Genomic DNA, 26046 nt, shown 5'->3' with positions numbered 1-26046 from the left:
CCCACCGAGTTGACGTGTCGGTCCCACCGAAATAACTAACGGTCACATTATGAACCAAATCGGTCCCACCGAGTTCTTTGAATCGGTCCCACCGAGTTTGGTGATTTGTGTGTAACGGTTAGATTTTGTGTGGAGGCTATATATACCCCTCCACCCACTCTTCATTCATGGAGAGAGCCATCAGAACATGCCTACACTCCCAACACATATTTTCTGAGAAAGAACCACCTACACTTGTGTTGAGGTCAAGATATTCCATTCCAACCACATAAATCTTGATCTCTAACCTTCCCCAAGTTGCTTTCCACTCAAATCTTCTTTCCACCAAATCCAAATCCTATGAGAGAGAGTTGAGTGTTGGGAGACTATCATTTGAAGCACAAGAGCAAGGAGTTCATCATCAACACACCATTTGTTACTTCTTGGAGACTGGTGTCTCCTAGATTGGCTAGGCGTCACTTGGGAGCCTCTGACGAAATTGTGGAGTTGAACCAAGGAGTTTGTAAGGGCAAGGAGATCACCTACTTCGTGAAGATCTACCCTAGTGAGGCAAGTCCTTCGTGGGCGACGGCCATGGTGGGATAGACAAGGTTACTTCTTCGTGGACCCTTTGTGGGTGGAGCCCTCCGTGGACTCGCGCAACTGTTACCCTTCGTGGGTTGAAGTCTCCATCAACGTGGATGTACGATAGCACCACCTATCGGAACCACAGATAAAAAATATTCATGTCAACATTGCGTTTGCTCCCTCAAACTTCTCCATTTACCTTCATATGCAATTGTTTTACATTCCGCTGTTATACTCTTAGAATTGCATGTGTAGGTTGTTTGCTTGACTTATGCTAAGTTGCTAAAATCTGTCAAGAACTAAAATTGAAAAAATACTAAATTTTTATTTAATAAGTAATCTAATCACCCCCTCTAGACATACTTTTAATCCTACAGCGCTGCGCCCGCGGCGCCCGTGCCTCCATCTCCTCCTCCACCGCCGGGCTGAATCCCACCGCCACCTACACGCCAGCGCCGGTGCTCCCCGCGCCTTGGCCGCCTCCTCGCTTGCTCGTGTCGCTGCTCACCGTGCCTTGGCCAGGCCAGCTCCGCTGCTCACCGCGACATGGCCGCCCCCTCGCTTGCTCGTGCTGCCCATCCACCGCCGCGGCCTACCGCTATTTGCCGTATGTTTCGGCCAACCGGCGGCGGCCGGTACGGCGTCTCCTGGGTACTGGGACGCGGGCCGGGCGTGGTTCCGTTGCCGCTGCCCCAGATCGTCGAGGAGCAGCACCATCGGGCTGGGCACACCCCCTTCCTCTGCTGCAAGGTGCGGTTGGAACGCAGGCCATCCGCCGTTTGGTAACCGGCTAAGTTGCTGTGCTCCGCTACTGTCGTCGTTGTCTATCTACGTCTTCCCCAAGACTTCAAATTCTGGTCTGCCACATAGCTTTTCAGGTGAGCACCACCCATTTACTTCACTGCTTCTGACTAAGCTTCTCGATGTGGAGGTCATGTGATCCCATTGTTCTGGAGTAGTTTTTAGCTTGCTGAGACTGAATCACAAGTTCACCACTAATGTATACGTGCACACTATGTACTAGCCTTACATGCAATCTAGCTAAATCCTCGTGGATCTTTATGGTGATTTCAGGGTTTGTGCAATGATCCCGATGACCGTACACTCGAGTGCTACCCCGGTGAGAGCCTCAGCCATGGCGTGGACTGAATCCAGACCTGCAGTTACGGACAATTTTGTCTCCCTCCGGCTGCAACTTTCTCCTCTGGTGACGGGAAGTTTTTTTCGGCAAGCTGAGCTTCTACAACTAGGAAATTTCAGAATACTGGGACGTTGTCTGTCAAGTATAAGTCATGTATTCTGTCTTGCTATATTTGATTTCTTTTGCTTCCAGTGTTACTTATAAAATAATATCACACTAATGATATGTCACCCAATTAGATGGTGTCATCGGTACATTTTCTTTCTCATTCCTCCGGTAGCATCACTTCCCATTTACTCTTGAGACTTCAACTCCTTTCTCCTCTTGATAGGGTTGGTAACCGAAGGCATCATAATTTCTTCTCAATTTTGCAATTAACTTCCATTCACCACCAAGAGGCAATTAAAATTATTATTTGATCTCTCTATTCCTGTCCATTCACATTCTTCCACACCGGCACCACCCATGACCCAAATATTATCCCTCTTTTCGATTGATCTTCTAACACCTCCTCTGATCTTCTAGCACCTCCCTCTAGATCCAGGTTGTCCTCTCTTGCATCCGTGCAGTTGTGTATAACTTGACATGGTTGGGACTTGGGAGTTTTAGCTGCAGCTAGCTAGCCCGGATGGATATGGTTATCCATTAGGATGTTCTCCACGATCAGCCACACCATCCTTTTGAAGTCTTCAGTATGCCAGGTGAGACACATCCTAGTCTTTAAGTTCTAGGTTGTAATTGATTTTGATGCCCTGACTTGGGTTCCATGTTACAATTTTCGTGTCATAACATGAGTATGACGTGCTAAATTAACCTCTTTCATCTCCATATTGTTTTTGTTTGTATTCTAATGTGCAGGCAACTCTCCATACATGTCTATATCAAATCTCAACACTCTCATTGAAGAATTGATCAGCTACACTCGGTTGAATATCTTAACATGACAAAAGAAATCCATGAAAAAGTTTGTTGAAGAATTGATCAGCTCCACTCCGTTCAAGATCTTGACACGATCAAAGAAATATGTTCTCAAAAAATAAAAGCATGATTTAATAAATAGCATCTGTAGACAAAATAGTATCGTCAAGATTTCAACCACCTTATATGGAACGCCTTTACTACTATATATGTATTAAAAAAAACATTTTGGTATGTAAGTATCACTACTGACTGTAAGTATGTGTGCCATATAGTACTGTTACATACTTAGATAAGATGTAACACTCACAATTATGATAACTTTGTGGTTGACTTTACTGTAGTTACATTGTGATATTGGGTTGTTCATAGGAAACATATTTTTTCAGCATAACTTTGTGGTTCACTAATTCTTCATATTCCTATGAAAAACAATTCTTTTTAAAGCTGGCGAAGGTTGTTTGTTAGTCATACTCTGATGGACTTTCAATGATAATCTATAGTTCTCCAACAGATAACTCAAGTAAGGATCTTAATATTTAGCATGTGTTCCCGCAGCAACGCGCGGGGTATTATCTAGTTTACCCAGTGCTCCAGCGAAAATGCTGCTTGGTGCTTGGGCAACATGTAGCGCGTTAAAAAACACCAGATTATTGGCAGCCAGCCACACAAACAATGGCATGCAGCACTTCTTCATAATTATGCTCGACTAACACTTTTACTTCAACGAATATATGACAGAGCAACCATCATTTTGTATCATCGTGGGAGGAGCATCAAGATAAGTACAAGTACCAGAGCTGTTGTAGCCAAAACAAATTTATATTCAATCAACACGCTACAAGGAACAGAAAATACTAGCGGTACGGAAAACTCCAATTATACTGATCAGGTGCCGACAACTAGATAACCAGTTCAACCATACGGATTAGAACCCATTACCAGTGTTCATTAATACCAGCTCCAATAATTCAGGCTAACTGCTCTGTCGGAGAGCTGATCAAATTTCTTCAGGACAGCTACACAACAATCTCACACTCTTCCTCTAGCATTCATGATGCAAGTATTCTTCCAACGGCCTGTTAACACACATAACCTCTTAATAGGTTGCTTCTACAGAGGATTATCACACGGGCTGTAGTACGTTTACCAGGTGGTGGCTTCCAGCTTTGGTCACCGAAGCCAACGGGGTCATTTGCTACATCATCAGTTGGCAACACTGCATCATTAAATTTTTCAACATCTTCAGAAGCAGCAGCACCTATGGTTACTATACTCACGGTCCTCCAACCCCATTCCATCTCTAATCTTGCTTACAGTCTGGGTACAATATGTGACGGAGGTCAATCTCTAATCCACTTATCCTCCCAGAACAGGGTATTCTTCCCATCACCAACAACAGTTTTACAGCATGCAAAATATTGATCCTTCACTTCTAATAGGCCCTGCCAAAAAGTGAGAATCCCCATTCTTGGGTCCCGCTCCACTTCAGAGGTGTGTCAGAGCAATACTTCTTATTCAGGATGTCACTCCAAATTCCCTGTTTTTTATGCAGTTTCAACCACCATTTGCCCAACAACGACAGACTCATCAAGTTAAAAATCCACCACACCTGGCACTCCCAAATCCTTAGATAAACACAATGTAAGCCAATTGACAACAGAGGTGTACTACTCAATGAACTCCCACCAATGGATAAGAGGTTTCTTGCCAACGCCCTAACTTACTATCCATCTTATTGTCTACCCCTTTCCAACCACTAATTCTCAATCTTTTCTACTTAAGAGGCTGTTTCCCACTTTGACAAGAGAAAATCTCCTCATAAGCACTTTTATATGGATTGGCAACTCAATTGGCCAAATTAGATGCATGGAATACTTGTCGAATGGTTTAAAATACTCTACATTCAGGTATGCGATTTAATTTGTAGCTGAACAAAGCCTATCGCGCAGAAATAAGGTTAGTCAAAATACGATTAGCCTCAAGAACATCTTGAATTTTTCGAACACCTAATTCATAGAATCATCAGCTGGCATTGAAGTATGCTTCGACACATAAGGATCATAAAGCTGCTGGCTGGAACGCCCATGAGGTGCGACATGAGGAAGTAATTCTTGTTGCTGCAGCAACACCTGCTGCTACTCAAGCTGTAGTCATTGTTGCAGCAGCAGCTGCTGCTGCTGAAGTAATACAATCTTGTCCACAATTGAGAGTTGTAGCTGGGGTTGAGGTGTCACTGGTGGCTGTGCTTGTAACTGTAGGTGTCATAGCAGATACTGTTGTTCAAACATGTGCAAGAGTTGTGGATCTTGAGATATCTCAGCAAGCAACTTCTTAGGTGGCAAATGAGCTAGAGGTGGCTGGTTCTGTGGCAGAAGTTTTGTTGTTAAACAGAAGTAGTCCTTGAGTGAGAATTCTGCTGATTTTCATGCATATGAAGTGGCCCTTGAGTGAGATGCACGTGAAGATTTCTGTCTTTGGGGTAGTTTGACCATGGTGGCAATCCAGCATGAGCTTTAGGTTTCTCTGCAGAATGCAGCATAGCAAGCAAGTCAACATTCTGAGATTCTGAAGCTTCACAAGATGGATCGGCCATGGAACTGTGTACTTAGTGCAGAGTAAACACTTCTGAAGCAGTATCTTTATTTTGTGCCTTTGCTGCTGGAATACCATCTCCAGACCAATATGGAACAACATTTTGGGAAGATTTTTTGAGTCTCCAATAATCTTTGCTGTGCCAAAAAACAATTCATGTAGTCCCCACTCTCGCCTCCAGCCATCGCAATGTTACCAAAACTACTGCTGTTTCTATATTCATGCAGCCCTAATTCCAAAATAATATGGTGTCAGACCAGAAAGCATGCATGATAGCTTGCAGAGATAACTAGAAAATATATGGAATGCAATAGGTAAGAATAGAGCTCTTGCCAGTATACAAATCTCCAGTCAAAAATACCAACACCAGCTGATCCGCCATGTGTGCTACTGGAGCTAACAAATCTCTCTGTAGGTGGGGTCTTCAGCATTAGCATATCATTGGATTTTGTGGTGCTAAACCCTGGAGGTGGCCTTGCCTTCGCTCATAGGTGAAGCATAACATCCCCAAGCATTAGGAAATGAGAATTAGGAAGTGCATTTGCAACACAAACTAGCAAATCACTACCAAAATACTAGCCTCAAACCAGCCAATGATGTCAGTACCAGTAAATGGGCCTTGGATTTGACTTTAGTTGATCTCTGCAGCATAACGAAAGACTTTCTGGATCAGGATAAGGTTGAATAGGACAAGACAAGTCGTTGACACCTGTCAACCCGACTATTTTACTTTAGTGATCAAAGACATTGGGTAATTGCTGAGAAAAGTAGGTTCGTCCAAGCCTATGGTCTCCCATAAACCGAGATTTTTGTGGAACGGCATAACAAAGTGTGCACCGCAGCAAATCAACAGTTCCAGGAACACCTATTAAAAGATCAACAGAGATGGCTTTTTAGAAGGCAGAAAGGATTATAAAAGCTATGCAAACATCAGCAAAGAACGACAATGGAATACCAACTAGTTAACCACCAAAAAACAACAAGCACTTCAAAATAGCTTAATATGATACCATGAAGAGCTCATCATGGCGAATTGGTTTGCTTAGACTACTACTAGTAAATCATAGAACACATGCAACTGCAAGCCTCAAGTTTTGTAACCAATTTGATGTGTGATATGAAACCAAGAAAAACCAAAGCAATGTTTTGAGGAATAAACAAAGGAAAATTTCGATGAACAAAGGATTTCTACACCACGCACAGAATCCGGTATCAGATTTCCAAATAAATCATATACCCCTATGAAGTATACAATGTTCAATTTGCTCTCCTGTTATATGGACAGGCCTTCCATGGGACTAAAATCTGTCCTAATAAACCTAGAAAGAGGCATATTTCGGAAAATGTGAAGTTGCGAACCGAGACCATGTGCAATGAGCCAATGCGTATATTTTTATTTTAAGATGTTAAGATATGCTGGAGAACAAATGCAAGACTCCAATATTTCAAAAGGTATGGATGGCTCACAAATGACAAATCCCCTGTACATGGACAGCTGAACACAAAATCATCTCTATTAATCAGTCCAAGTTCGCTCAACTCAGTGGCGTGCAGTAAACAGAAAGAACTGTGGAAACAGTTAATAAGATATGGCACCCCTGAGACTTGGATCTATTTCTCCCTTCAAATATTCTGCAGTTCCAGATTGATCATCTCTACCACCTGGTTAACAGGGGGACATTCAGTACGCAACATGACAACATATATGGATGTTTATGCTCCAAACAAAGTATGGAATCTGAGATATGAAGATCATATCTACTGTATATTGTTGCGTGATAGTAAGATCATCCTAATTGAGAAAAATAATAGGATAAGCTTTACCGCTTCCTCGGTCCTCAGAGCAAATAATGCTAAAGGCTCCAACAATACTTCCACAGTTCTTTCTGTTTACTGCACCCCACTGAGTTGAGCTGTTATGGCCGGCATATTAGGGGTTTAGCCCAGTGGGTTGTGGCCCAAGTTATCTTATCATTATTAGGGGCTTAGCCCAATTATCTTATCGTTATTAGGATCGTTTGCTTAGGAGTCAAGTAAACTTCTCTATATAAGGAGAGGAGATGTATCAATCTAATCAAGCAAGAAGCAATCATTATTTGCTCGGCTTCCCGAAGGGAGCCGGGAGACCTAACCCTAGCCGCCTCTTGCGCCGCCGCCGCCTCTTCGTCATCGCGCCACGGCGCCCCGCCGCTGGCAGCCGCGATCGCATCTCCGTCAACCCTCCCCCTTCCCGTATAACCTACGCCCTAGACCAGGTAGGATCCTAGCTCCTACCAATTTGGTATCAGGTAGCTCGGTTTCGATCATGTCTGCACCACCACCCAACCCGCCGCTGCCTGCCACCACCACGCCGCTGCCCGTCACCACCGCGCCGCCGCCTCTCTCCACCGCGCCGCTGGACTCCACCGTCGCCGCCCTCCACCGCGCCGCCCGTCGCCATCTACTCGCCGGCGGAGATGACCAGGGTCCTCAACGACCTCGTGACCGCCGTCCAGGGCCTCTACCTGGCCGGGCACTACGGGCAGCCGCCGCCCTTCTAGCCGGCCGCCGCGACCGGGCCAGCCGCCCTGCCTAGGTACGCGGCCACCACGGCGCCGATCGGGCCTCTACACCACCACTGGCCCGATCAGCCGCCGCCCGCCGTCGCCCCCCACTGGCCGCAGCGGCCGGCTCCGGCGATCGCCGCGCCCCCGACGCCTCTCGGGTCCGGGCAGCCGCAGCCCCAGCTGCCGGCCCCACCACCGCCCGCTGCCGCGCCTCAATGGCCACAGTGGCCAGCCCCGGCCCTCGCTGCGCCCCCGATGCCTCCCGGGTCCGGGCATCCGCAGCCCCAGCTCCCGGCCCCATCGCCGCCCGCTGCCGCGCCTCAATGGCCACAGTGGCCGCCCCGGCCCTCGCTGCGCCCCCCACGCCACCCGGGTCTGTACCGCCGCAGCTGCCGGCCCCGCCCCCGCCCAGCTCGGGGCCCGGGTCACCCACGCAGGGAGGCGTACCGATCCAGCAAGTGTGCTTTCCGCCGTCACCGTCCCCAGTACCGGCCTGGCTGACCGAATCATCGCTGCCACCCGTCTACACGTCGGCTGGAGACCCGCCGGCACCCACTCTACAGTTCGGCGATCCCTCCGGCTCGGCGGGGCACTCCACGGGCCGCGGCCATGCTGACCGGGTGCCCCAATCCTCGCTGCTTCGCACCTCCGAGCCAGTCAGCCACGGCGCTTCGACTCATACACCGCCGCGGTTTGCCAAACTGGACTTCGCCACTTATGACGGCACGGAGGACCCCCTCAACTGGCTCAACCAGTGCGAGCAGTTCTTTCGCAGGCAGCGCACCCTCGCCTCGGAGCGTACCTGGCTCACCTCTTACCACCTCCGCGGCGCGGCACAGACCTGGTACTACGCCCTCGAGCAGGACAAGGGCAGCATGCCCCCTTGGGAGCGCTTTCGCGAGCTCTGTCTCCTTCGTTTTGGGCCACCGATCCGCAGGAGCCGCCTGGCAGAGCTAGGCCGCCTTCCCTTCACCTCCACGGTTCAGGACTTCGCCGACCGTTTCTAGGCCCTGGCATGCCACGCGTCGGGCGTGACGGCGCAGCAGCGGGCCGACGTCTTCGTCGGTGGACTTCCGGATCACATCCGCGTGGACGTGGAGCTCCGGGGACCCCAGGATCTCCAGACGGCCATGTACTACGCCCGCGCGTTCGAGCGCCGCGCGTTGGCCATCCAGCAGGAATCACCGCCCCGGGCCGCTGGGTCGCTACCCTGGCCGGATGTTCCCGCGCAGGGTCGGCCTGCTCAGGCTTCCGCGGCACCCCTCGCCGCGACCGCGGCGCGCCCGTTCCGCCGGCTCACCTCGGCCGAGCTGCTCGAGCGTCGCCGCCAAGGGTTGTGCTTCAACTGCGACGAGCCCTACATGCCCGGCCACGTCTGCCCGCGACTCTTCTACTTGGAGGTTGTAGACTACATTCCGAAGGACGCCGTCGCCGCCGACCTGGCCGCCCCAGCTGTCGCGAAGGTGTTTGACGCTGGTTGATCACCTCGAGGAGTTCAGCAAGCGCTTCCCCACCTTACAGCTCGAGGACGAGCTGTTTGTGCAGGCGGGGAGAAGTGTTATGACCGGCATATTAGGGGTTTAGCCCAGTGGGTTGTGGCCCAAGTTATCTTATCATTATTAGGGGCTTAGCCCAATTATCTTATCGTTATTAGGATCGTTTGCTTAGGAGTCAAGTAAACTTCTCTATATAAGGAGAAGAGATGTATCAATCTAATCAAGCAAGAAGCAATTATTATTTGCTCGGCTTCCCGAAGGGAGCCGGGAGACCTAACCCTAGCCGCCTCTTGTGCCGCCGCCGCCTCTTCGTCATCGCGCCACGGCGCCCCGCCGTCGGCAGCCGCGATCGCATCTCCGTCAACCCTCCCCCTTCCCGTACAACCTACGCCCTAGACCAGGTAGGATCCTAGCTCCTACCATGAGCGAACTTGGACTGATTAATAGAGATGATTTTGTGTTCAGCTGTCCATGTACAGGGGATTTGTCATTTGTGACCCTTCCTCACAAACGTCAAAGGGCATCTTGATGCCAGTAACCTAATTGAAGTTGCTGTATGCATGTCAAGCAGTTTCATCCTGCTATATCTAAATGTGGCGCAATGCTCTGACCTGACGATGGACTGGTCGCGATTATCCAGTTCTGCAGCATTTGTAGTACTGGTACTAGGGATAAACTTCCCAAGAGAAACTGGAAAACCTGTGATTATACAAAAGAAGATGGTTTTTGCGAAGTCTGCTGCATGACCACTAACTAACCCTCTCAAGCGAGTTCATATCTTCAAATTCGTCTCAACAGCACCAAGTATTAATACTAATACAACCGCCTTGTGTGTCCAGGGATGGCCACAAAGAGATTAGCGGGTGAATTACCCAGCAACCTTAAATAAAACCACTAAAATCAGGAAAAATTTCGAGGAAATCAGACCCCAAATCGGGGGAAGATTGCAGAACTAACCGACCGAGGGAAGAAACCAACAAACCTGGCGCCTCCGGCAAATCGGATTCATGAATCGAGGGATGGGCGCCGAATCCCCACCCCCGCCTCCAGCCCTCCACTCCCCAAACCTAGCGCCGCCGCCGCCTTCCTTATTCATCTCCCACCCGCACCCGCACCCGCACCAATCTCAAAGCGAGACCCCCACGACCACTAGGCTATAAATAAATACAGGACATCCTGCTAGTCAAACCGTTTCCTTCCCGCTAGCCTCTCGGTCTCCATCAATTCGACCTTCCTCTTCGTCTCCTGACTGCTCTTCCTTCCCGGCTGCACGCGACGCCGCACGCCATGGAGCAGGACGGCGGCGCGTCCCGACGCCCCGTCACCTCCGGCACCATCGTTGACGAGCTCCCGCCGGTGCTGCCGTTCATCTGCGTGCAGTGGACGGCGCATCGCTTCTACGGCCAGGTAAAATCGAAGCAAGAAAGCGAGAGGAATCATCAAGAACCATGAGGAGTTCGATGAACAGATACATTAAGTTTTCTTGCAGGTGATCTCCTGGACGGACATCTCCGTCTCAGACGGCCCCCCGCGCGAGGACGACATCATTCAGCCCCTCCCGATGCCCGCCTTCTTCTGGCCTCACCTCCGCCGTCTCGCTCTTCATCGCACCACGGCGCGTGCCACCGTATGCGTCGACCAGTACGTGTTCTTATTCATCCAGGGGGAACACGGGAACCTGGATCGTCCACTCGACGCTAGCAATGTGCAGGTACCGCGCCCGCCCGCTCTATCTTCATTCTTGAACTTCTTGCTGCTTTCGAGATTCGGTTCTTAATCTTTATTCGGGAACTCAATCACCTCATATCCACACTTGCAATTTCTTGGGCAGTCGAGCGCCCGCTCAATCCTACAGACCGACGAGGGATTCGCGGTGCCCGGTGGAAACCCGCCTGGCATGAACTACATTGGCCGCACGGGCCAGGTTGCCGCGGCCTTCGGAGAGGTACGTGATGCACCGAGCTGGCCATAAGAGACTCTGCTTAATTCTGCGACTGCGATCGAATGCTAACTCACGAGGTTCTGCTTGATTTGCAGCACGTGATGGCGGCGACGCGCCGCACCAGGGATGCAGACACAGTCATGCCCGCCCGCCCGCAGCGGGTAAGTCGGTCCTTTGCCCATTTTTTGAAGTTTGCGTGCCCGAACGGAATCGCGTGCTGTGTCTTTGATGAATTCGTAGGCGCATGATTAGAAATTCTTGGACTGTGTGATACTGGTAGAACTTGGATGATAGTATAGAGCAGATTCTTGGATTGGATGGCACTTGATGGTAGAAAGTCTTGAAGTATTTGTTGCATAGATACCATGATGTTTCCTGTTTGTTCTGTCTGCTATCGACTCTTTCTGAAATCTACCGTGTGTAATTGTGTAATCTGAATCTACCGACTCTTGAATCTACCGTTTGTTCTTGAGGGAATTTGATCAACGTTTCATCGTGCAATCTTGTCAGTTAGTATGTTGATAATTCAGTGCATAATTTGACATGATGATCGTATTGCAGGTGAGGGCGTCTCGGTGGGACGAGGTGGCCTGCGTGTGCACACGCTGCGCTGACCAGATGTGGTACCGCCCGTGCTGCGGCGAGGTCTCCTGCAGGCTCTGCGACGTGGTTTACCACCGCCCCGGGTGCACCCGAGCAGGGCGTCCCGTCCTAGTGCCGCCGCTGTTCAGGACGGAGAGCGGGCAGCGGCCACCCGGTGCCTTTGTGCAGCTGGCGCACCCCGAGTGGCAGATGTTCAGATACATCTCCGGCGATCGCTACGTCCTCACCTCCTTCTACCAGACGGAGGACGCCCACTACTTCCACGCGGACAGGGGGATTCGAATTCAGGCCCATCTGTACAGGCGGGACAGCCCCACGAGCTGGGCGTGGAGGCTCGAGTTCGTCTTCACGATCATGCCCACCGGCCCCGTCGACATCGTATGGTGGGTTTATCTCGCGCCGCAGTACGTCTAGCAAACAGTGGATGATCAGTAGCTCTAGCTAGAATCCCTCTGAACTTGAGTTTAGTAGATGATCGGTAGCTCTGGAAAGCCTCTGAACTTGAGTTTAGTAGATGATCGGTAGCTCTGGAAAACCTCTGAACTTCAGTTTCGTATATGCCTGTGCGTTAAGCATCCTCTGCTTGATGTATCTCCTACATTCGGAACATCAAGTACCGCAAGTTAAGTTCTCCGAGTGATTTTTGTAGAGCGAAACTTCGCCTTTACTGGTCGGTGTGATATATCTCAAGTACTTCAACTGAAGTTTTTGGAGTGATCTTTTTTGAGAAAAAAGATTCGCCTTTACTTGAGAAATTTTTGTTACTACTCCTAGTACTTATTAATACTTCCGTTGCACAGAAGGCTCTAATTTACGATCTGTTAGGCAAAGTCTTCCATTTGGCAGATGCAAGACAAGACGTACGATTTCTTTTTCAGGGTTTGTTACTTGTCGTGCTCGCAATATAGCATCTCTAGCAGATTTTCTATATTATAAAACTGCAAAAAAGTGCTCACTGTCCTGTTTTTTTCAATAAATAAAACACTGTTTCGCAGCTAGTAAATCCCCTATAAATTCTTTCCTAAAAATATTTAAACACTATAGTTGTCACATAAATTCATTTTAAACACGTAGTTGCCACATCATTCTATAATTTGGTACTACATTACCGTTTTACAAACCATAATTAAACATTCAGGTTTGCTATTTCACATCTAGATGTGAAATAGCTATCTCACATCTAAGTCCACAACCGTTTGATACAATAATCATGATTCCTCGTTTTAGCGCTGTGTTGGTTTCTTTCGCGATGTACGCACGTACACCTGTGTTCGTCTGTATGTTTGTTCAGGCCCATGTGCTCCGCCGGCCTTGTGTGTGTTAGGCCGTGTGTTTGTTCAGCCCATGTGTTTGGTCGTTCATTTTCCCCGAAATTGTTCTAGTCTATTATCGTCTATTATCGTGCACAGAGCCGGCCAGTAGTGACATGAGCTTAGGATCAGCTTGCAGTTTTCCAATCATGTCTAGGAGGCTTGCATCTGTTTTTTCATTGTTATTTTCATTTTTATCTATTTTTCTTTTTTCTTTTCTTTTTCCATTTTTATTTTACTCATTCTCTTTTATTTTAGTTTTTTTATTCAAGAACACTTTTAAAATTCATAAAAATTATTTAAATTTTAGAATACATGTATTTTTAACAGGTTTGCTATTTCACATCTAGATGTGAAATAACTACCTCACATCTATGTCTAGAGTCGTTGGATTAACTTTCTCTAATATTCATGTAAAACGAGATGGTCTCGCTGGTGCACTGGCTCGCGCGCTGCCTGTCAGGTCGTTGCTAGTGTGAGGTTAGTCCGTTGTTGGTTTTCACAAGCCTATGCGTTACTAGTGCCATGTTGATTGCTTTTTTCTATATTTCTTTTCATAAGTTTATGCTACACCGTTCTAGTTCCTCTCGTTTTTTCCCATTTGACTCCCAGTATTTGTTTTTTTTGTTTCTGTTTTATTTTCCTTTTTTGTTTTTTTCTATTTCATTATTTTGTTTTAAATTATAAACTTTTATTCATGATTTTTGTTTTTATTTATATTTTTTATTTTCACCTTTTCCTTTATTCCTTTTCCTTTTATTCTTTACTTATTTGTTTAAAATTCATGAGCTTGTTTTCACTCTGCCATATGTTCGCTTTAAATGTCGTGAAAATCTTGATTGCAGGTTATTTTGTCACACGCGCTCTCTGTCACGTCGTGTGTTTGGTGTCTATTTGTCGACCTCGCGTGTGTCTTTTGTTAGGCCATTTTCGCAACGCGGTCTGAGGTCTCATTTCGGATTGGTTTGTTAATTATTATCTAAATGAGAGTTAACAATTTTTCATCCAACTCATATACCGTTAGATACACGTGCTTCTGAGTCATGCTCGTTGTCCTTGCATCGTGTTTTCTGTTTGTCCTTCGTGAAGCAATGAGACCCGATATGACATTTTTTTAGTGGGCCGTTATTATGTTTCGCGTATTAATTTTTTTTGTAGGCTTAGCCTTTTTGTGGAGGGACACATGTCTTTTTGTTCCCTGTTTTCTTTTTATTTTGGTTTGACCGTGTAGCTAGAGAGGAGTGTAACTAGATTTTTTGATTTCAGATTTGCTAAGTCTAATCTAGATAAGATTTAGCTCATCTAAGTCTATAACTGTTTGGTTTTTTTGCTTCAATGTTCGCACAAACTCGATCATGTCGTCAGCTTGTTCTTGTTTGTCGCGCGTCCTCTTGTCCCGTTTATTTTGTGTCGTCGTGTTCTCGCATTTATTTTCACATGGGCATATATATGTTGGTGTTTAGGGGGCTCGACTATGAAGTTTATTCCCCATCTTCTCACTGACCGATCTTTCACCCCGGTTATTTTTTCTATGTTTTATTTTTCATCCCAGTTATAGGTCCACCCTTGACATACAACTCGCATGTAGTTTGTTTCATCCTAGTTACAAGTCGATCATTGACTCGCAACTGGGCCCGTAGTTTCGTAGTTGTCACATGTGCAAGTCTACCATCGAGTCGCAACTGGAGCATGTGTTTTTTATTTTCATCCCAGTTGCAGGTCCACCATTGACACGCAACTTGGCATGTAGTTTGTCTCATCCTAGTTGCAAGTCAATCCTTGACTCGCAACTGGGCTCGTAATTGTCAGACTTGCAAGCCCACTCCCGACCCACGACTGGAGCATGTGTTTTATTTTTCATCCCGGTTGCAAGTCCACCCTTGACTCGCAACTGGGCCCATAGCTTGTTTCATCCCAGTTGCAAGTCAACCCTTGACTCGCAACTGGCTCGTAGTTTCGTAGTTGTCCCAGGTGCAAGTCCCCCTAGACTCACAACTGGCCTCGTAGTTGTCCAAGTTGAAGCCCACCCTCTACTCACAACTAGAGCATGTGTTTTGTTTTTCATCCCAGTTGCAAGTCTACCTTTTGGTTGCAACTGGCTCATAGCTTGTTTCATTCGAGTTGCCAATCGTCCCTTAACTCGCTCTGAGCTCGTAGTTCCGTAGTTGTCTCACTTGCATGTCCACGCTTGACTCACAATTGGGCTCGTAGTCGTCCCAGGTGCAAGCCCACCCCTCTGAGTTGCAAGCCCACCCTTTGACCCACAAATGGGCTTGTGTTTTGTCTTTCATCTCATTTGCAAGTCCACCATTGATTCGCAACTTGTATTGTAGTTTGTTTCATTCCAGTTTCCAGTCGACCCTTGACTCGCAACTGGGCTTGTAGTTTCATAGTTGTCCCATGCAAGTCCGCCTTTGACTCACAATTGGGCTCAATAATTCTCCCAATTGCAAGCTCACCCTCGACTTGTAACTAGGCACCTGTTTTATTTTTCATCCCAGTTGCAAGTCCACCCTTGACTCGCAACTGGGACCGTAGACCGTAGTTTGTTTCATCCTAGTTGCAAGTTGACACAACTGGATCATTTGTTTCGTAGTTATCTTAATTGCAAGTCCATCCTCGACTCACAACTGGGATCATAGTTTGTTGTTGTCCCAATTGCAAGTCCACCCTCGACTCGCAACTGGTCCCATAGTTTCTTGATGTCCCAGTTGCAAGTCTACCCTCGACTCACAACTGGGATGTGTTTGTTTTTCATCTCAGTTGCAAGTCCAACCTCAACTCGCAACTCGTATCATAGTTTTATATACTTGTCTCAGTTACAAGTGCACCCTCGACTCGCAACTAGGCCCGTATTTTTTTATCCCAGTTGCAAGCCCACCCTTGACTCGCAACTGGGCCTGTTTTTTTGTCTTCCATCCTAGTTGCAGGTACATACTTGACTCGCAATTAGGACTGTAGCTTCTTTTATCCCGGTTGCAAGTCGAACCTTGACTCGCAACTGGTCTCATAGTTTGTAGTTGTCCCAGTTGTAAGTCCATCCTCAACTCACAACTGGCATTTTTTGTCTCTGGTTGTATGTCCACCCTCGACTTGCCATTGGTCTTGATGTTTCTTTTGAATCGTAACTGGGCCTTACTTTTTTTTGCATTTGTTGCAAGTTCATCCTCAAGTTGCAACCGAGTATCACTTTTTCGTGTCAATTGTAAGTCCACCATTTATCACAACTAAGAGTTGACTTTTTTGGCCAGTTGTAGGTCCACCATTGATTCGTAACTCGTCCCGTAGTTTGTTTCATCCTAGTTGCAAGTTGACCCTTGACTCGTGACTAGGCTCATAATTTTATAGTTGTTCCAGTTGCAAGTCCATCCTCGATTCACAACTGGGCTCATAGTTGTTCACCCTCGAATCGCAACTAGTGCATGTGTTTTGTTTTTCATCCCAGTTGCAAGTCCATCCTTGACACGCAACTGGACCCATAACTTGTTTCATCCTAGTTACAAGTCGACCCTTGAGTCGCAACTGGGTTCGTAGTTTCTTAGTTGTCCGAGTTACAAGTCCACATTTGACTCGCAACAAAACTCATAGTTGTCTAAGTTGCAAGCCACCCCTTGACTCGTAACTAGACCATGTATTTTTGTCCTAGTTTTAAGCTCGCCCTCGCCTCACAACGGGGTCGGTAGTATGTTTTTATCTCAGTTGCAAGTCCACACTCGACTCGCAACTGTGCCCATAGTTTTTATGTTGTCCCAGTTGCAAGTCCATCCTTGACTCACAACTGGGCTCGTAGTTTTGTAGTTGTCCCAGTTGCAAGTCCATCCTCGACTCGCAACTAGCTCATAGTTGCCCGAGTTGCATGTCCACCCCTCAACTCACAACTGGTGCATGTGTTTTGTTTTTTATCCCAGTTGCAAGTCCACCTTTGACTTGTAATTGTACCCATATAACTTGTTTGATTCCAGTTGCAAGTTGACCCTTGAGTCGCAACTGGGCTCATAGTTTCGTAGTTGTCCCAGTTGCAAGTCCACACTTGACACACAACTGAACTCATAGTTGTCTGAGTTGCAAGCCACCCCTCCACTCGCAACTTGAGGCTGTGTTTTGTTCTAGTCGCAAGCTCACCCTTGACTCGCAATTGGGCCGGTAGTATGTTTTTCATCTCAGTTGCAAGTCCACACTCGACTCGCAATTGCGCTCGTAGTTCTTATGGTGTCCCAGTTACAAGTCCACCCTCAACTCGCACCTAGGTCCGTTGTTGTTTTTCCCTAGTTGTAAGTCCACCCTCGACTCACAACAAGGCCTATAGTTTTTCTTTGTTTTGTGTCAGCTGCAAGCCCATCATAGTCATACTACTACCTTCGTAGTTGTCTTTTTGTTCCAGTTGCAAGTCCACACCCCAACTCCGCAACCTGCCCTATAGGTGTTGTGTCCTGCTTGCAAGCCCAACATCGACCCACAACTGGCCCCATAGTTATTTTCATCCTAGTTGCAAGACTAGCCTCGACCCACAGTTGAACCAGTAGTTGTTTTTGTCTCAGTTGCAAGTCCACAGTCGACTCGCAACCGAGCATGTAGTTGTGTTTCATTAGTTGCAATCTCACCCTTGACTCGCAACTGGGCTCATAATTGTTTACGTCACAGTTGCAAGTCCACCCTAAACACGCAGCTGAGCACATAGTTGTTTGTTGTATTTTCTTGTGGAAGTTGCAAGCCCATGCTAGTCTATCGTAACTGATCCTCTGTGGTTGTTTTCTTCCCAATTTCAAGCCCACCCTCAACCGATCCAAATTATCGTCGACTCGCAACAGGTCCTCATAGTTATTTTTGTCCCAGTTGCAAGCCTACCCTTGCTACCTCTTGAGCATGCGTTGGTTTGCCCTTGAAGAGGAAAGGGTGATGCAACAAAGTAGCGTAAGTATTTCCCTCAGTTTTTGAGAACTAAGGTACCAATCCAGTTGGAGACTACACACAAATCGCCTAGTACATGCACAAACATCAAGAACCTTGCAACCAACGCGATAAAGGGGTTGTCAATCCCTTCACGGCCACTTACAAAAGTGAGATCTGATAAAGATAATAAGATAAATATTTTTGGTATTTTTGTTGTGTAGATTGGAAAATAAAGATTGCAAAATAGTAAACTAGAATTATAGATCGGAAACTTATATGATGTAAGTAGACCCCGGGGCCATAGGTTTCACTAGTGGCTTCTCTCAAGATACGGTGGGCGCACAAATTACTGTCGAGCAATTGATAGAAAAGCGCATAGTTATGAGAATATCTAGGCATGATCATGAACATAGGCATCACGTCCGTGTCAAGTAGACCAAAACGATTCTGCATCTACTACTATTACTCCACACATCGACCGCTATCCAGCATGCATCTAGAGTATTAAGTTTATAAGAACAGAGTAACACATTAGGCAAGATGACATGATGTAGAGGGATAAACTCAAGCAATATGATATAAACCCCATCTTTTTATCCTCGATGGCAACAATACAATACGTGCCTTGCTGGATCTGCTGTCACTTGGAAAGGACACCGCAAGATTGAACCCAAAGCTAAGCACTTCTCCCATTACAAGAAAGATCAATCTAGTAGGCCAAACCAAACTAATAATTCGAAGAGACTTGCAAAGATATCAAATCATGCATATAAGAATTCAGATAAGAATCAAATATTGTTCATAGATAATCTTGATCATAAACCCACAATTCATCGGATCTCGACAAACACACCGCAAAAAGTATTACATCGAATAGATCTCCAAGAAGATCGAGGAGAACTTTGTATTGAGATCCAAAGAGAGAGAAGAAGCCATCTAGCTAATAACTATGGACCCGAAGGTCTGTGGTAAACTACTCACACATCATCAGAGAGGCTATGGTGTTGATGTAGAAGCCTTCCGTGATCGATTCCCCCTCCGGCGGAGCGCCGGAAAAGGCCCCAAGATGGGATCTCACGGGTACAGAAGGTTGCGGCGGTGGAAAAGTGGTTTCGTGGCTCCCCTAGATGTTTTCGGGGTATAAGAGTATATATAGGCGAAAGAAGTAGGTCGGCGGAGCTGCGAGGGGCCCACGAGGGTGGGGGCGTGCACACCCCCTGGGTCGCGCCCTCCTGCCTCGTGGCTTCCTCGGGGAGTTCCAGACTTCCACTCCAAGTCTCCTGGGTTGCGTTTGTTCCAAGAAAGATCCTCGCGAAGGTTTCGTTCCGTTTGGATTCCGTTTGATATTCCTTTTCTGCGAAACACTGAAATAGGCAAAAAAAATAGCAATTTGCACTGGGCCTTTGGTTAATAGGTTAGTCCCAAAAATAATATAAAAGAGCATATTAAAGCCCATTAAACATCCAAAATAGATAATATAATAGCATGGAACAATAAAAAATTATAGATACGTTGGAGACGTATCAAGCATCCCCAAGCTTAATTCTTGCTTGTCCTCGATTAGGTAAATGATAAAATTAGAATTTTTGATGTGGATTGCTACCTAGCATAATTTTCATGTAATTTTCTTTATTGTGGCATGAATATTCAGATCCGAAAGATTCAAGACAAAAGTTTAATATTGACATAAAAATAATAATACTTCAAGCATACTAACTAAGCAATTATGTCTTCTCAAAATAACATAGCCAAAGAAAGCTTATCCCTACAAATCATATAGTTAAGCCATGTTTCATTTTCGTCACACAAAATGCTCTCATCTTGCACAACCCCGATGACAAGCCAAGCAATTGTTTCATACTTTAGTATTCTCAAACTTTTTCAACTTTCAAGCAATACATGAGCGTGAGCCATGGACAGAATAGAATATGATGATGGGGGTTGTGTGGAGAAGACAAAAAAGGAGAAAGTCTCACATTGACGCGGCTAATCAATGGGCTATGGAGATGCCCATCAATTGATGTCAATGCGAGGAGTAGGGATTGCCATGCAACGGATGCACTAGAGCTATAAATGTATGAAATCTCAACAAAAGAAAGCAAGTGGGTGTGCATCCAACTTGCTTGCTCATGAAGACCTAGGGTATTTGAGGAAGCCCATTGTTGGAATATACAAGCCAAGTTCTATAATGAAAAATTCCCACTAGTATATGAAAGTGGCAAAATAAGAGACTCTCTATCATGAAGATCATGGTGCTACTTTGAAGCACAAGTGTGGAAAAGGATAGTAGCATTGTCCCTTATTTATTTATTTATTTATTTGGCCTTTCTCTTTTTTTTGCCTTTTTTTTTGGCCTTTCCCCTTTTTTCACGGGACAATGCTCTAATAATGATGATCATCACACTTCTATTTATTTACAACTCAATGGTTACAACTCGATACTAGAAAAAAATATGACTCTATATGAATGCCTCCGGCGGTGTACCGGGATGGGCAATGAATCAAGAGTGACATGTATGAAATATTATGCATGGTGTCTTTGCCATGAATACGATGTCAACTACATGATCATGCAAAGCAATATGACAATGATGAAGCGTGTCATAATAAACGGAACGGTGGAAAGTTGCATGGCAATATATCTCGGAATGGCTATGGAAATGCCATAATAGGTAGGTATGGTGGCTGTTTTGAGGAAGATATAAGGAGGTTTATGTGTGATAGAGCGTATCATATCACGGGGTTTGGATGCACCGGCGAAGTTTGCACCAACTCTCAAGGTGAGAAAGGGCAATGCACGGTACTGAAGAGGCTAGCAATGATGGAAAGGTGAGAGTGCGTATAATCCGTGGACTCAACATTGGTCATAAAGAACTCACGTACTTATTGCAAAAATCTACAAGTCATCAAAAACCAAGCACTACGCATGCTCCTAGGGGATAGATTGGTAGGAAAAGACCATCGCTCGTCCCCGACCGCCACTCATAAGGAGGACAATCAAAGAAACACTTCATGCTTCAAATTTGTCACACAATGTTTACCATACGTGCATGCTATGGGACTTGCAAACTTCAACACAAGTATTTCTCAAATTCACAATTACCATCTTCATATCTCAAAACAATCATCAAGTATCAAACTTCTCATAGTATTCAATGCACTCTATATGGAAGTTTTTATTATACCCATCTTGGACACCCATCATATTAGGACTAATTTTATAGCCAAAGCAAATTACTGTTGGGGAACGTAGTAATTTCAAAAAAAATCCTCCGCACACGCAAGATCATGGTGATGCATAGCAACAAGAGGGGAGAGTGTTGTCCACGTACCCTCGTAGATAGTAAGCGGAAGCGTTATGACAACGCGGGTGATGTAGTCATACGTCTTCACGATCGACCGATCCTAGCACCGAAAGTACGACACCTCCGCGATCTGCACACGTTCAACTTGGTGACGTCCCACGAACTCACAATCCAGCAGAGTGTCGAGGGAGAGCTTCGTCAGCACGACGACGTGATGATGGTGATGATGAAGCTATCGGCGCAGGGCTTCCCTAAGCACTACGATGATATGACCGAGGTGGATTATGGTGGAGGGGGGCACGGCACACGGCTAGAAACAATCAACCTGTGTCTTCTAGGGTGCCCCCTGCCCCCGTTTATAAAGGAGCAAGGGGGAGGCCGGCCGGCCTTGGGGCGCGCCAAGGAGAGGGGGGAGTCCTCCTCCTAGTAGGAGTAGGACTCCTCCTCCTTTCCTAGTCCAACTAGGAAGGGGAAGGGTGAAGGAAGGAGAGGGAGAGAGGGAGGAAAGAGAGGCGTCTGTCGGGGAACATAGTAATTTTAAAAAAAAATCCTACGCACACGCAAGATTATGGTGATGCATAGCAACGAGAGGGGAGAGTGTCGTCCACGTACCCTCGTAGACCGAAAGCGGTAGTCATACGTCTTCACGATCTGACCGATCCAAGTACCGAACACACGACACCTTCGAGTTCAGCACACGTTCAGCTCGGTGACGTCCCACGAACTCATGATCCAGCAGAGCTTCGAGGGAGAGTTCCGTCAGCACGACGGCGTGATGACGGTGATGATGATGCTACCAACGCAGGGCTTCGCCTAAGCACCGCTACGATATGACCAAGGTGGATTATGGTGGAGGGGGCACCGCACACGGCTAAAAGATCAATCATCAACTTGTGTGACCATGGGGTGCCCCCCTCCCCCATATATAAAGGAGTGGAGGAGGGGAGGGGCCGGCCCTCTCTATGGCGCGCCCTAGGGGAGTCCTACTCCAATCGGGAGTAGGATTCCCCCCTTTCCCTAGTTGGAGTAGGAGAGGAAGGGAAGGAGGAATTGGAGAGAAGGAAAGGCCCCCCCCCCAAACCTATTCCAATTCGGCCTCCTGCCAAAGGGGGGCGCACCAGCCCCTTGTGGGCTGGTGTGCTTCCTTCTTATGGCCCATAAGGCCCATAACTTCTCCCGGGGGGTTCCGGTAACCTCCCGGTACTCCGGTAAATGTCCGAACTCACCCAAAACCATTCTGATGTCCAAACATAGCCTTCCAATATATCGATCTTTACGTCTCGACCATTTCGAGACTCCTCGTCATGCCCGTGATCTCATCCGGGACTCCAAACAACCTTCGGTACATCAAATCATATAAACTCATAATACCGATCGTCACCTAACGTTAAGCGTGCGGACCCTACGGGTTCGAGAACTATGTAGACATGACCGAGACTCATCTCCGGTCAATAACCAATAGCGGAACCTGGATGCTTATATTGGTTCCTACATATTCTACGAAGATCTTTATCGGTCAAATCGCATAACAACATACGTTGTTCCCTTTGTCATCGGTATGTTACTTGCCCGAGATTCGATCGTCGGTATCTCAATACCTAGTTCAATCTCATTACCGGCAAGTCTCTTTACTCGTTCCGTAATGCATCATCCCGCAACTAACTCATTAGTTACATTGCTTGCAAGGCTTATAGTGATGTGTATTATCGAGAGAGCCCAGAGATACCTCTCCGGCAATCGGAGTGACAAATCCTAATCTCGATCTAGGCCAAGTCAACAAACACCATCGGAGACACCTGTAGAGCACCTTTATAATCACCCAGTTACGTTGTGACATTTGGTAGCACACAAAGTGTTCCTCCGGTATTCGGGAGCTGCATAATCTCATAGTCATAGGAACATGTATAAGTCATGAAGAAATCAATAGCAATATACTAAACGATCAAATGCTAAGCTAACGGAATGGGTCAAGTCAATCACATCATTCTCTAATGATGTGATCCGTTAATAAAATGACAACTCATGTCTATGGCTAGGAAACTCAACCATCTTTGATTCAACGAGCTAGTCAAGTAGAGGCATACTAGTGACACTCTGTTTGTCTATGTATTCACACATGTACTAAGTTTCCGGTTAATACAATTCTAGCATGAATAATAAACATTTATCATGATATAAGGAAATATAAATAACAACTTTATTATTGCCTCTAGGGCACATTTCCTTCAGCGCCGCCCCCTCCCCCTCCTTGTCCAATTCGGACTCCCAAGGGGGGGGGGCACGGCCAGCCCTAGGCCCCCTCCTCTCTCTCACACAAGGCCCATGTAGGCGCATTAGTTCCCCCGGGGGTTCCGATAACCCCCCGGCACTTTGAAATATCCGGTGACCCCCGGAACTCATCCGATGTCCGAATATAGTCGTCCAATATATCAATCTTTATGTCTCGACCATTTCGAGACTCCTCATCATGTCCGTGATCACATCCAGGACTCCAACTATCTTTGGTACATCAAAACACATAAACTCATAATACCGATCGTCACCGAACGTTAAGCGTGCGGACCCTACGGGTTCGAGAACTATGTAGACATGACTGAGACACGTCTCCGGTCAATAACCAATAGCGGAACCTGGATGTCCATATTGGCTCCCACATATTCTACGAAGATCTTTATCGGTCAAACCGCATAACAACACACGTTGTTTCCTTTGTCATCGGTATGTTACTTTTCCGAGATTCGATCGTCGGTATCTCAATACCTAGTTCAATCTCATTACCGGCAAGTCTCTTTACTCGTTCCATAATGCATCATCCCGCAACTAACTCATTAGTCACATTGCTTGCAAGGCTTATAGTGATGTGTATTACTGAGAGGGCCCAGAGATACCTCTCCGACAATCGGAGTGACAAATCCTAATCTTGATCTATGCCAACTCAACAAGTACCATTGGAGACACCTGTAGAGCACCTTTATAATCACCCAGTTATGTTGTGACGTTTGGTAGCACACAAAGTGTTCCTCCGGTATTCGGGAGTTGCATAATCTCATAGTCATAGGAACATGTATAAGTCATGAAGAAAGCAATAGCAATATACTAAACGATCAAGTGCTAAGCTAGCGGAATGGGTCAAGTCAATCACATCATTCTCTAATGATGTGATCCCGTTAATCAAATGACAATTCATGTCCATGGTTAGGAAACTTAACCATCTTTGATTCAACGAGCTAGTCAAGTAGAGGCATACTAGTGACACTCTGTTTGTCTATGTATTCACACATGTATTAAGTTTTCGGTTAATACAATTCTAGCATGAATAATAAACATTTATCATGATATAAGGAAATATAAATAACAACTTTATTATTGCCTCTAGGGCATATTTCCTTCAGTCTCCCACTTGCACTAGAGTCAATAATCTAGATTACACAGTCATACCTATGGATTGAGTAAGATCCTTCAAGTAAGTTGTCATTGTTGCAAGCAATAAAAATTGCTCTCTAAATATGTATGATCTATTAATGTGGAGAAAATAAGCTTTATACGAGCTTGTGATATGGAAGAAATAAAAGCGACGGACTGCATAATAAATGTCCCTATCACATGTGGCAATATAAAGTGACGTTCTTTTGCATTAAGATTTTGTGCATCTAACCATAAAAGCACATGACAACCTCTGCTTCCCTCTGCGAAGGGCATATCTTTTATTTTTGTCTTATACCTTATGAAGAGTCATGGTGATCTTCACCTTTCCTTTTACACTTTATCCTTTGGCAAGCACTATGTTTTGGAAAGATCCTGATATATATATATATATATATATATATATATATATATATATATATATATATCCAATTGGATGTGGGTTTTCATAAAGCATTATCGTTGACATTACCCTTGAGGTAAAAGGTTGGGAGGCAAAACTATAAGTCCCTATCTTTCTCTGTGTCTGATTAAAACTTCATACCCATAAGTATTGCGTGAGTGTTAGCAATTGTGGAAGACTAAATGATAGTTGAGTATGTGGACTTGCTGAAAAGCTCTTATATTGACTCTTTCCTATGTTATGATAAATTGCAATTGCTTCAATGACTGAGATTATAGTTTGTTAGTTTTTAATGAAGTTTCTGATTCATACTTTACATTGTGAATAGATTGTTACTTCAGCATAAGAAATCATATGGCAATATATATATGTTGCTATTCTAAGAATGATCATGATGCCCTCATGTCCGTATTTTATTTTATCGACACCTCTATCTCTAAACATGTGGACATATTTTTCGATATCGGCTTCCGCTTGAGGACAAGCGAGGTCTAAGCTTGGGGGAATTTATACGTCCAGTTTGCATCATGCTTTTATATCGATATTTATTGCATTATGGGCTGTTATTACACATTATGTCACAATACTTATGCCTTTTCTCTCTTATTTTACAAGGTTTACATGAAGAGGGAGAATGCCGGCAGCTGGAATTCTGGGCTGGAAAAGGAGCAAATATTAGAGACCTATTCTGCACAACTCCAAAAGTCCTGAAACTCCACAAAAGTCAGTTTTGGAATATATTAAAAATATTGGGCGAAGGAAGCACCAGAGGGGGGCCACCCACTGTCCATGAGGGTGGAGGGCGCGCCCTACCCCCCTGGGCGCGCCCCTGCCTCGTGGGCCACCTGGAAGCCCCCCGATGCCCATCTTCTGGTATAAGGTGTCTTTCGCCCTGGAAAAAATCAGA

General features: G+C 46.0%; 1 protein-coding gene, 1 long non-coding RNA gene and 1 pseudogene across 2 annotated transcripts; 2 read left to right on the top strand and 1 right to left on the bottom strand.

The window, feature by feature from the left end:
• Positions 1 to 966: 966 nt before the first annotated feature.
• LOC123119514 (uncharacterized) lies at positions 967 to 3067 on the top strand. The gene is made up of 3 exons (XR_006458728.1): positions 967 to 1445; positions 1642 to 2409; positions 2567 to 3067. It is a non-coding gene; the product is annotated as an uncharacterized lncRNA (long non-coding RNA).
• Positions 3068 to 3429: 362 nt separating this feature from the next.
• Positions 3430 to 10389, bottom strand: LOC123119512 (uncharacterized; annotated as a pseudogene).
• A 59-nt stretch (positions 10390 to 10448) lies between these two features.
• On the top strand, positions 10449 to 12487 carry LOC123119511 (uncharacterized). The gene is made up of 5 exons (XM_044539342.1): positions 10449 to 10670; positions 10753 to 10974; positions 11095 to 11208; positions 11301 to 11366; positions 11767 to 12487. Exons 1-5 carry the CDS (start codon positions 10551 to 10553, stop codon positions 12220 to 12222), a joined length of 978 nt encoding a protein of 325 aa, XP_044395277.1. The 5' UTR covers positions 10449 to 10550; the 3' UTR covers positions 12223 to 12487.
• The last annotated feature ends 13559 nt before the right edge of the window (positions 12488 to 26046 follow it).

This window comes from Triticum aestivum, chromosome 5D, assembly GCF_018294505.1.
Source record: "Triticum aestivum cultivar Chinese Spring chromosome 5D, IWGSC CS RefSeq v2.1, whole genome shotgun sequence".
NCBI classification, from domain to species: Eukaryota; Viridiplantae; Streptophyta; class Magnoliopsida; order Poales; family Poaceae; genus Triticum; species Triticum aestivum.
Note: the sequence above shows the minus strand (reverse complement) of the source record. Positions and strands in the feature narration are given on the sequence as shown.